General features: G+C 36.1%; 1 protein-coding gene across 1 annotated transcript in view; it reads right to left on the reverse strand.

Annotated features, from left to right (window-relative positions):
• The window catches only part of LOC307151669 (uncharacterized protein), a 125,583-nt gene that overhangs the window by 57,110 nt on the left and 56,340 nt on the right, over positions 1-12,133 (reverse strand). The window contains exon 9 of the mRNA XM_079859785.1: positions 265-969. Coding sequence (XP_079715911.1) covers positions 265-969 — 705 coding nt within the window. The remainder of the gene's footprint in view (positions 1-264; positions 970-12,133) is intronic.

Genomic DNA, 12,133 nt, shown 5'->3' on the forward strand with positions numbered 1-12,133 from the left:
GATTAGGTAAAGGAATTTCCATTTTCAAAAGCACACCCTATGAAGAACGGGATTGTTTAAGAAATAAAAGTGCTTATTTCCTTTAGTAAAAGGTTTTAGGGGCCATCACTGTGAACTGCTTTGAACACACATATTGCGAATGCCTCGACAAATTGCAGTTAATGACAAGAAGTTTCATGTTATTATTGCTGTGACTTTTACATTTTCATGATTTACTTAATATACTCAGTGTGAATATCTGTACTATAAAGTATGTGGACTCACTCATCTGTGATCTGATGTTTTCTCTCTGTTTTTGCATCCTCTTCATTCGTTCTTCTGGTCTCTCTTTTTGTGCTCTTCTTCTCTCTTCCACCTCCTTTAAAATCTTTCTGTCTATTTCAAAATGGCGGCCGTTGTTTTGTGCCACTGTCTCCTCAATCTTCTCCAGCAGCTCCTTGATCTGAGTGTCGTCTCTCCTGTTGAGATTGTTGAGAACATGATACCTGTTCCCACATTTGTCCACCAGCCACTGGAGATCCTGTCCTTCACTCTCAATGTGTTGCTCTATAGATGTGTCTAACAGAGAGTCTCCACAAGTGAACAGCACTATAGTGTGACTCCAGACTCTCTCACTGAGAAGATCCAGATGATCCTGCACTGCTTTTCTCATATAGTCTTTAAATCCAGTGTCCACGGGTATGATCAGTAGTACAGCGTGTGGTCCTGGAGGACACAGAGACACACTGAGCACAATCTCCTGTTTCAGTCTCTCAGGACTCTCCTCTACAGTGTGATTCCACCTCCATCCCGGAGCTTCAATGACAGTGATGTGTCTGTCTGCTACTTCTCCATGTCTCCTCACACACTGAGCAGAACTCTTCAAGTCAAACTCCTCTCTGCCCAGAATGGTGTTTCCTGATGAACTCTTGCCAGCTCTTCTATATCCCATCAACACAATCCTCAGCTCTGAGAGATGTTGAGCGTCACCTGAAACATAGAGAACAAAACACACTTCTTAAGGTGGAGGACATCTTAAATCGTCTTAAGTAATCTCTCTTTGTGAAAAAGGGGTTACTGAAATGAAGTTTACTGTATCTGTATGGGTGTCAAACTACACATTACCGTTGATTAAAAATGACACATAAGTTTATCTCACATTAATTAAACTCTTAAATCAGAGTTGCACAAAAGTTATTCATGGACAATAATTACGAATTATGGAGAAAATTACTTAATTTCAATGATCTGCACACAAAACATAAGAGTTCTCAGAATACAGAGTAAGCAAGACAAATTACAAATAGCTTCAGAATAATGTTTTCAGAAAGTATATTCTTTAAAAAAAAAATTTTTAAATTGGCCTCTAAACCAGTGAATAAATCTCTCTCTTGTGTGTGTTCACACCTGGGAAAGTGTTATCAATGCACTGGTGGATATTAGCACCAGCAAATACATGACTGTATTACATTTACAGTAATTTATTTACTAAATGGATAGAAAGCCAAAAAAGACAATTTGTGACTGCTTATATTTAAAAAAGACATTTATAAAATGAAAAAAAAAAAAAAAACTAAGCCGAGCCTAAAGTGGCATAAACAGATCCAAAATCGGATCCGTATAGACCAATATGAAAGTGAAAACAGTAAAAGTGTCTCACACAAACTGTAAACAAGTTGACATTTTTTCTTTTATAAAAATAGCTTATTTTACGAGTGCAAATCTTACCGATGACCATTTTACTTGACATATTTTATTTTTGCCTTAGTTGGAGCTCCAAATGAAATATAGTTCCACCAGCAGTCTAGTAGTTTTTACTTGCGAAGAACTTTCACAGTGTTTTTGACAGGATACACTTCCTGTTTCTTCAGAACAGCGAGAAACATGAGGCCTGTCCAAGGGCATAGTTTTGGTTTGAACATTGAGGGGTTGTAGTGTGAACTGTTTAGGTATATGCTTCCACATGAGATTTATTTGTTTTCTTGTTTATTTTTGCAAAATGGTGTTTTGTGGTATCATCCACATGCAATGTTTATTGATAACATTACTGCAATAAATATGGAAGTAAAATAATGTCAAATGTTTTTGAAATAAAAAAGCCTGTTGAATTGCACTACTTGAAAAAAAATAGGCATTGCATTAACCGTGCTTGCATTTTAATGCATTGTATTTTTAGGGCTTGCATTTTTATGGGCTGAAATTCAACATGGTTGAATATTTAAGCTGTGAATATTTCAATTAAAAACATTTCAAAGACATTTTCATTATTAAAAATTCAATAATCCATATTCACCTTTCATATTTCACTTCCAAAATATTCAAACTGTTTAAAAATACAACCTATAATATTCGATGTGCTGCATGCAGGCTATTAGGGTTTCCCTCAATACTTCAGGATTCCCCTGCTGGACTGGACATATAAAACGCTTAATGTAGCTTAATGGACTTATACAGTGATATAAAAGACCAAACTCGCTGGCAAGCAGATGGACTCAGAATAACGCGCAAAGCAGCCTAATGCTGAGCGTTTCCCAGTGATAGACTGGCATAAAGTTGGTTGGTTTGACGTTGGACATTCGCACATTTAAACTAACAATAGGAGGACAACATATGTGCTATGACTCTTCCCAGTTTAATCTAATGCAATACACGTAGGCATATAATATATATATATATATATATATATATATATATATATATATATATATATATATATATATATATTTTTTTTTTTTATTTTTTTTTTTTTTTTATTTTTTTTTTTTTTTTATTTATTTATTTATTTATTTTATGCCAGTATATCACGAAACGCTCAGCATGAAACTTTGTGCGTTAAGTTCATATTCTGAGTCCATCTGCTTGTCTGTATCCTATATAGTAGCCTACAGCCTACAGCCTACATCCCCAATAAAGTGCGAGTTTGGTCTTTCATGTCACTGTATTAGTCCATTAAGCTACATTAAGCGTTTTGTCCCGACGGAAGGGAATCCTTGAGTATGAGGTATTGAGGGAAACCGATTATAGAGAAAGCTGATAACATGTAGGCTACACAGGGAAAGTAACAATGAAGTTATTGAATGAAACATAAACACAGCTTTTGTGTGTTTATCATCTTTTCCGCATATATATTGACACAGATAATCATTTTCATTTTATGAATGAATGGCTTGCTCTAACTGTTGCTGGTCTTCGTCAACAACACGCGCTTTTGCACCACCTGCTGGTGAGATAGACTAACAGCAGATGGAGAGTATGCTCGGTAATCTACTGCTTTTCCTGCAGTTCCTGGACGTCAACGTTGAATTTACTGTCGAATTTGAACCACTGAATTTGTGGAAGGGAATTTGCAAAGCGAAATAAAATGGACCGAAAATTGCCTGTTGAATATTATAGGTTGTATTTTTAAACATTTTGAATATTTTGGAAGTGAAATATGAAAGGTGAATATGGATTATTGAATTTTTAATAATGAAAATGTGTTTGAAATGTTTTTAATTGAATTATTCACAGCTTAAATATTCAACCATGTTGAATTTCAACCCATAAAAATGCAAGCCCTAAAAATACAATGCATTAAAATGCAAGCATGGTTAATGCAATGCCTATTTTTTTTCAAGTAGTGCAATTCAACAGGCTTTTTTATTTAAAAAACATTTGACATTATTTTACTTCCATAAATAAAGTAATAGCCTAGTTAACAATTACTTGATTACATAGCATAGATATGATGTATTTTATATCATTTAAGAACCTAAAACCTAATTAGTTTGACAGAATTTTACTTAAAGTACTTTAGCTACTTAAAATTTCTCATTCTGAAAATGTTAATTTCCTGTCATCTCTTGGAATATCTGAAAGCCAGGTTTTCCTAACATCTGTCATTAATAGAACACATTTTACACACAAGGAAAAGCAGTTGTCTGTCAATAATTCAACAAGGTCCAGATTTTTAAAGCTCTTGATTCTAACTTGTACTTGGCCTTATGAAAAAGTAACAGTTATTGTAATTGTTTAAATACACCATTTGATACAATAAGGTTATAATTACAGGTGAGACCATTTATGGCTCTGCATTATCATGCTAAGGTCAATGTTAACTTTTTTTAATAGCATTTGTTATGAAAAATAACATCACATAGATAGAAACTATTGCCACAACATGCCTCAGTTCATCTTTAATGAAAAATATTTTCCCTTAACAGATAATCCTATTATAAATTCTACAACAAGTTATTCAAAATGTATCACACTAACAATATAACGTGATAAATTCTAGTAAAGGTGGTCATTAGTATTTAGCATTAGCTTTTTTTTGTTGTTGTTGCTTCAGGATGATGTTTTATCTTTTCATCAGTCTGTAACATGTTCAAAATGCTGTTCTGTTACAATTCAGGATGCATTTAATGTTAATGTTGTACTTCATTCATTTTGTGTGATTCGATGTTCAAGTTGAATATGGAAACGTTTTTTAGTTTGTGTCTGTTTTAGATCACGTTTGACTTTCTCCATATCTATAGCATTATAAAATGGTAAATTCTCAATAGAACATAAATGGTTTGCACGTTTCGTTTTATCATCAGCGTCGCGCAGCTCACGCAAATATTATCACAATTTAGGCGCGAATACGTTGACTCGCACGCCACTAATGCACAATTAACACCCTCATCATTCCCTCAGGTCATTTTGACACGAAACTCATTTTCTATTTTTTTTTTAATTTTTTGATGTGCGTTTATCAGAAGGCTCCAAGACCCTAAGACTTTTGTCGCACTTGAACCACGAATACACACAAAAAATGTAATGGATTCGAGGAGTTTTGTGGTTGAAATAAAAAAATAAAAAAAAATCCTTCCCTCGCAGCTTAAAGGGGGGGTGAATTGCTGTTTCATGCATACTGAGTTTTTTACACTGTTAAAGAGTTGGATTCCCATGCTAAACATAGACAAAGTTTCAAAAGTTAAGTTGTAGGTTTGAAGGAGTATTTTTGTTCCAAAAATACTCCTTCCGGTTTGTCACAAGTTTCGGAAAGTTTTTTTCGAGTATGGCTCTGTCTTACGTAAGAGATAGAGCGGAATTTCCTTATATGGGTCCTAAGGGCACTTCTCCGCGGCCGCGCGCGCACTCGCAGACCAGAGAGAGAAGAGAGCGAAAGCAGTACGTTACCTCAAAGCGCTATGCTCGGCTTTTAGGGAAGTCAGTGTCACCAAAGAAGTGGGTTTTTGGTTGGCAGGGCAAGACAACCCTGCACAGATTCCCAAAGAACCCAGCGTTAAGGGAATAGTGGATGGAGTTTGTTTTTTCGAAGCATCAACGGAGGTTGTGCACGACTCTTTGTTCCCTGCATTTCGACAATGATTGTTTTATAAACAAAGCCCAGATCGACTTATTTGCAGATCGTCTAATGCTTAAGGATCGAGCAGTCACGGTGAGTAAACTACTTCAAATGTCTCTCTGTGTTGTTGTTAGATCAGTTAGCACAGCTATAGCACACCGCCCACACGGCCCGCCCCCAGCCGCTCGGTTTTTTCCGGAAAGACTCGGTACAGCCAATCTTTAACTTATAAATATAATAAAACTAAAGACGTTTTGGAGATATGAAGGATGCAATACTACTCTATAGGTACTCAAGATTAACAGGAGATTGAGTGAAAATGAGCATTTCACCCCCCCCTTTAATTTGACCCACTTAGGAATTAATTGAATGCGAGGAATGCTTCAGTAGGCTACACATAGAAAAACCTAAAACTGCTCAAAATTCTTACTAAAAATGCTAAAACTTTACAAAAAAATTATTTTATAATGTCTACAGGTGTATCTGAATCATAGACTGTAAAAAAAATATGAATGCAATGCATATTGAAACAAATGACTTTAGGACCCAGGGGAAACAGCTCATTTGCTCCAAATAGAGCTATAAGGCCATCTAGTGGCTAGAGTCATGAATATCATGTTAAATATTTTTTTTCCACAAGAGGCCGGCAAAGACACCCAATGTAAGATATTTTGAGTTTATGCTTGTGAGTTTTTTTGAAGTTAAGTTGAAAGAATGTGAAGAATGTGCTTAAATTACTATATGTATTATTTATTGATCATATCTAGTAATTTAAAGGTAAATAAAATAAAAATTTCCAAAAAATTGCATTAAAAATAGAAAAAAATATAATCAAAATGAAATAAAATCATTTTGACCCGTGAGGGAAAGATATGTTACGGAGCCCCTAAAGGGCCGTGGTGGTGGAAAAAAAAATTAGGATGGGAGAATTTTTTTTATTTTTTATCTTTTGCGTTCCCTCGCAAAACTTTTGCGTTCCAAATATATTTGCGTTCCCTTGTAAAGATACCTGTTCTTGCGAGTGTGTTCTCGCGGCGGTTTGCGCTTGTATCTTCACTACCTCACTTGTTTGATCTGGATGTACGCACTGTAGCGAAAAATGACCATCTTGTCACTTAGAGGTGTTTATAGAGCTGGTAAGTCCCGCCCATCCGTAAAACCCCAAGTGGACCTCTAGGTTGAAAAATCGTCAATGCAAGTGAATGGAGAAAATAATTTTTTTCTGGTCCCGTTTGAATTGTGCCATGAATGTGAACATATATTGTCTGTGAATTTTTTATATAATCTTTCATGTTACGAGTTTGACAGTAGGCCTATATGGTATGATTCTTCGGCTAGCAGTTGTGGAAAAGACATAACGAGAAAGACTACATGTCGCCTATGTGACGTCACCCCATAAAGTTGACTTACCCGTGGTTTTCGCCAACCTCAATGATTTTGTCCTCTCCCTGAAAGAAGGCGGTGAAGTGCACCAAAGACACAGCCATGTTTAGCGGGATCCGTGAGCTAGTGTCCGTGTGCGAGTGGTGGTGACGTTTCAAACGCGTGGAAAGCATTGAAGAGTTGTAGTAGGCTACACAAAGTGCTCTCACACAAAGTCTAACCGTATCAAACTTCTACATGCTAAATTGTAGCATTCTTTACACGAAAAGTTATATAAAAAATTCACAGACAACATATGTTCACATTCATGGCACAATTCAAACGGGACCAGAAAATAATTATTTTCTCCCATTCACTTGCATTGACGATTTTTCAACCTAGAGGTCCAGTGGGGTTAGCGGAAGGGGCGGGACCAAATACACTTCCAGTCCAGTACTGCATTTATCTTCTTTATTTGTCTCAGTTCTGATGCTCCAATTGCAATCACCAGTTAGAATGTCCTTACATGATCCTGACACGGTAAATTGTTTGCTCATTCATTACACCTGTCTCTTGCTCTCTGGTTACCTATATACCCATACTCCACCCAGTGTTCTCCAGTGAAACTACAACAAACATTTAAATAGAGCATAATGGCTCTTACACAGATGTTATTACTTTTATAGAAGAATAAGCCAAACTTCCATGATCACACACAGCACAAAGCTGTAACAATTACTGTTGTTAGCTCAGCGATGGAGGACGATCTTCAGCAGTTTCTACGGTCACGAGATGTTCCAGAAGAGGACATCATCAACATGAAAAGGTACACGGTGAGTAAAGGTTCATGGAAGGTCTGTGGGTCTATTAGCTTATATGTAAATGATTGCTATTTTTAATGATGCAACCAAAGGTGTTGACATGTATCTTGAGTGTATATGAGTAAGTTTGCACTCGCAAAAATAAGAGGGATCATTACAATTGCAATGATTTATGTATGGCTGTCCTGATAAAGCTGTTTTCTGTAACATAACATACTTGCTATTCCACAACAACTTAAATGAGACAAAAAAGCATGTTCAAAAAATGTGCATTCCTCTGGTTATGATGGTTGAACTTCCTATATGATCAGTGGATGTATTTTTTGTGAGTTCATGAGGGTAGGAGAGTGCTTTTAGTGACAGTCCTAAAGGTCAACGTAAAAGCTTTAAATTTGATGCAAGCAGCTACAGGTAGCCAGTGGACAGGTACAGGTAGGGGTGTGACACGACGTTACGTACAACTATCACAGAGCATACAAACAGTCATTGATCATCAACAAGCAACATATCAAAGTAACCAAGATGATGTGAACTTATGAACCCTTTCATTGGTATAATTCAGTTTTTAATGATTAAAAATGCCTAATGCCTAATTAATTATTAGGCATTGTTATTATGTATGTGGAATAGATGTAAACATGTGTCATGCGAAGTAGCTTTATCAGGGCAGTACTAAATGAAATTTTATAATTTTTAGCAATTTTTGTGATTATGCTAAATTATTTTTTATTATTTTTATTATTTCTTATTTTTTTAAATGCTAAATATGTTGTAAATTCTGCAGGGGTGGCTACCAACATATTCACTCAACTGTAATTACCAGTAGCTACATGCTAGTTAGATTAACTATACCCTAAATGTTAATATTGAGCCCCATTTTTAGAACCAAGGTGGCATGTAGATAAAGAGATGTGACTTTTACTGTAAAAAAACAACAACACATTAATAAATCTAGACTGTGTTAACATATATTATGAGTTTGTGAGTGCATTTATGTTCTTTCAAGAAACAATCTATAAAATTAGATCTTCGCTCTTTCAGATTGACAAAATCTGTGCTCTCTGTCATGACTGATGAGCAAATTGCAAAGTATATTAATTCATATGGTGATGGCTGTCCTCTCCGTCTGTCAACAAACAGCGGCCTGCTCAGATAAAGAATCTCTGTTACAGAATTTGAGAGATAAAATTGAAGCAAGGAAACTGGGATCAAAGTCATCTAAAACTAGCTCAACCTGGCAAAGACTGAGCTTCTCGTCCTCCCTGCCAATCCGTCACTACAGCACGACTTCACCATCCAGCTAGATTCATCATCAATCACCCCATCAAGGTCGGTCAGAAACCTTGGAGTAACGTTTGATGACCAGCTGACCTTCACAGATCACATTTCAAAGACAGCCATGCAGGTTTGCACTGCACAACATCAGGAAGATCAGGTCTTTCTTACTGAGCATGCAACACAACTTCTCGTCCAGGCCCTGGTCATTTCTAGGCTTGACTACTGTAATGCTCTTCTGGCCGGACTTCCAGCATGTGCAACCAAACCCCTACAGTTGATCCAGAATGCTGCAGCTCGCCTTGTCTTCAACGAGCCCAAGAGGGCACACGTCACTCCACTGTTCATCTCTCTGCACTGGCTACCTCTCGCTGCTCGCATCAAGTTCAAGGCATTGACGCTTGCTTACAGATCTATCACAGGCTCAGCTCCCTCCTACTTTCACTCACTTCTACGAGTCTACATCCCTACCAGACGCCTACGATCAGTCAACGAGCGACGCCTCGTGGTTCCATCACAGAAAGCCACAAAATCACTTTCCAGAACATTCTCATTCACAGTTCCATGCTGGTGGAACGCTCTCCCCTCCCTCATCCGGAATGCAGAATCCCTGACAACATTCAAAAGACAGCTGAAAACCCATCTATTCCGTGAGCACTTAACCTCTTAAAAAAAAAAAAAAATAAAAAAAAAAAATTCCTTTCCCTTTGAAACATCACTTATCAGGCTTATGCTACTCTGAATAATGCCTGAACTTCGTATTTTGAGCACTCCTTGCGTTGTTGTTGTTGTTTTTGCCTCTTCATGATGACTCGCTTAATTTAGTCCTAATTTGTAAGTCGCTTTGGATAAAAGCGTCTGCTAAATGACTAAATGTAAATGTAAATGTAAAACTTTGAATGTTAAACCATGTGTCTTCCCTAAGCAAAAAAACTGTATTGGCAAGACACAAAAATGTATCTGCAGAAAAAACCTCAAGAAGAATTGAAATTGGATGGCGTCACTTCTGCCGTAATGGATACCAGCAAGTGAGGACCAGTAATGGTGGTGGCACATGTTATGGTTGAAAAAAAGAAAACTGTTTCACAAATCATGGAAATGGCGAAAGAACCTTTTTTTCCCAAATGGGCAGTCACCAAAAGGTCCAGAAACATACTTCACTTTTCATGTTTGTGATTTTAAAAGAAACCAAATACCCTTGGATAGCACTGTTGGATATCTGTACGAACAATCAAAACTCAAACTGTTAAGATCTTACATTTGCACTAAACAGGAGGTTTGTCTCTGACGTAGAATCTTTATCGGATGGAGAAAAAGAGGAATGTAATGAACACTCAACACTTCGATTAGACAGTGATACTGAGAGACCTGCTGAAAAACTGTTATCGCATGGATGTGACAGTGACTCTGAGGATTCAATCTCACATTTATTGGATGACGGACTTTCATCAAAAAGAGAGACCAAGAGGAAGGTTAGTAAAATCAACAAGACTTTGACTTTAAGTTATTTAAATGTATTTTGGGTTTATTTTTAACCCTTTCATGCATGAATTATGATAACCTCAGTCAGGATTTTTTTCCTATATGTTTTTATTGCTCTTAGGGCATGAAAAACAAGAATTGATTTTTATTTTATTTTTTTTGACAAATTTTTCAAAGAGATCTTCAGATGTCCACTTGAGTGGACAGCATGCGGTTATGGTTATATGAAGATATACTGTATTAAATATAAGACAATAATCAAACAGATAAAGTATGTGAATTTAACAAACTAATCAATACAATTATATCAAATCATGTGAAAACTATAAAATATATACAAAAAATATATTTGCAAAATATTGCAAAGGCTTCATACAACTTCATACAAGTTGCACTTCGCGTATCTTTGATATCGGAACATGAGGATGTGATTCCATCAGAATTTTCTACAGCCTGTCAAGGTACAACTGTGGAAACCACTCAGATGTTCCCTCCAGTGCACCAGAGTATGGAGATTTACCCTTATTAGCTGATAATTCTGATTATGTTCAAGATGGACATATTGCATATTTCTATCATAGCCCTCCTCTGAGAAAACTTAGTGATAAGTTTTTTCAATCTCATCTGAAATGATCAATGTTGGGGGTAACGCATTACAAGTAACATGCATAACGCATTCAGATTACTTTTTTGATGTTACAAGTAAAGTAATGTGTTACAAGTAACATGCATTACCTAATCAGATTACTTTTTGATCTAACAGGTAATTAACTACAAGTAATGTGCATTACCTAATCAGATTACTTTTTGATCTAACAAGTAATTAACTACAAGTAATGTGCATTACCTAATCAGATTACTTTTTGATGTAACGAGTAAAGAAACGCATTATAAGTAACATGCATTACGTAATCAGATTACTTTTTGATGTTATGAGTAAAGAAACGCATTACAATAACGCACATTACATAATCAGATTACTTTTTGATGTTATGAGTAAGGAAACGCATTACAAGTAACATGCATTATGTAATCATTACTTTTTGATGTTATGAGTAAAGAAACGCATTACAAGTAACATGCATTACGTAATCAGATTACTTTTGATTTTATGAGTAAAAAACGCATTACAATAACGTGCATTATGAAATCAGATTACTTTTTGATCTATCAAGTAAAGTAATGCATTACAAGTGTCATACATTATGTAATCACATGACTTTTTTGATGTCAGTGAAAATTACATTCTAATAATACAAATACATTTATTTACAGCAAAACAAGTAATAAAAACTCAGTGAGTGTTTTAGCGCAATTTTCTCACCTCACGGGATCACAACACTAAGAGATAGTAAATCTTTTCCTGGATTTTTTTTGTGCGTTCCCGAGATTAGACCTTCCTTAACATAATGCCGAAAACCCGAAGTCTCTAGGTGGTCTGGTTGAGGAGGAGATAGACGTGCAAGATTGGTGCGCACAGACGCACAGAACAGAAATCATGAGTTAACAAGCGCAATTTGTCCGGTGGAAAATTGCGCTAAAAAGTCACTGCAGATTAAGTTTTTAAGTTTTAAGTTTCAAAAACAATATTCACATTATAATTATGAATTGTAGCTGAAATATAGCAATTGATGCATGACGTCCACTACAGTGGACATGTGATTAATCAGAGTTTTCTCTCAATCTAAAATCAAAACTTGGAAAATTTTACTGTGATATGATTCATTAGATATTGCTTGATGCTGCAATATTTCTTTTTTACCTACAAGAATCTTCTAGGATAGAAGGAATGGGTGGATATTCCGGAGCAACTTGGCATGTCTGACTGACCCTTGGCCATCTTGGTTTGGAGGGGGAAAAAATCGAAACACAACGGCTTGCC

Source organism: Squalius cephalus, assembly GCF_949319135.1.
Source record: "Squalius cephalus genome assembly, chromosome: 23".
In the NCBI taxonomy this organism is placed as follows: Eukaryota; Metazoa; Chordata; class Actinopteri; order Cypriniformes; family Leuciscidae; genus Squalius; species Squalius cephalus.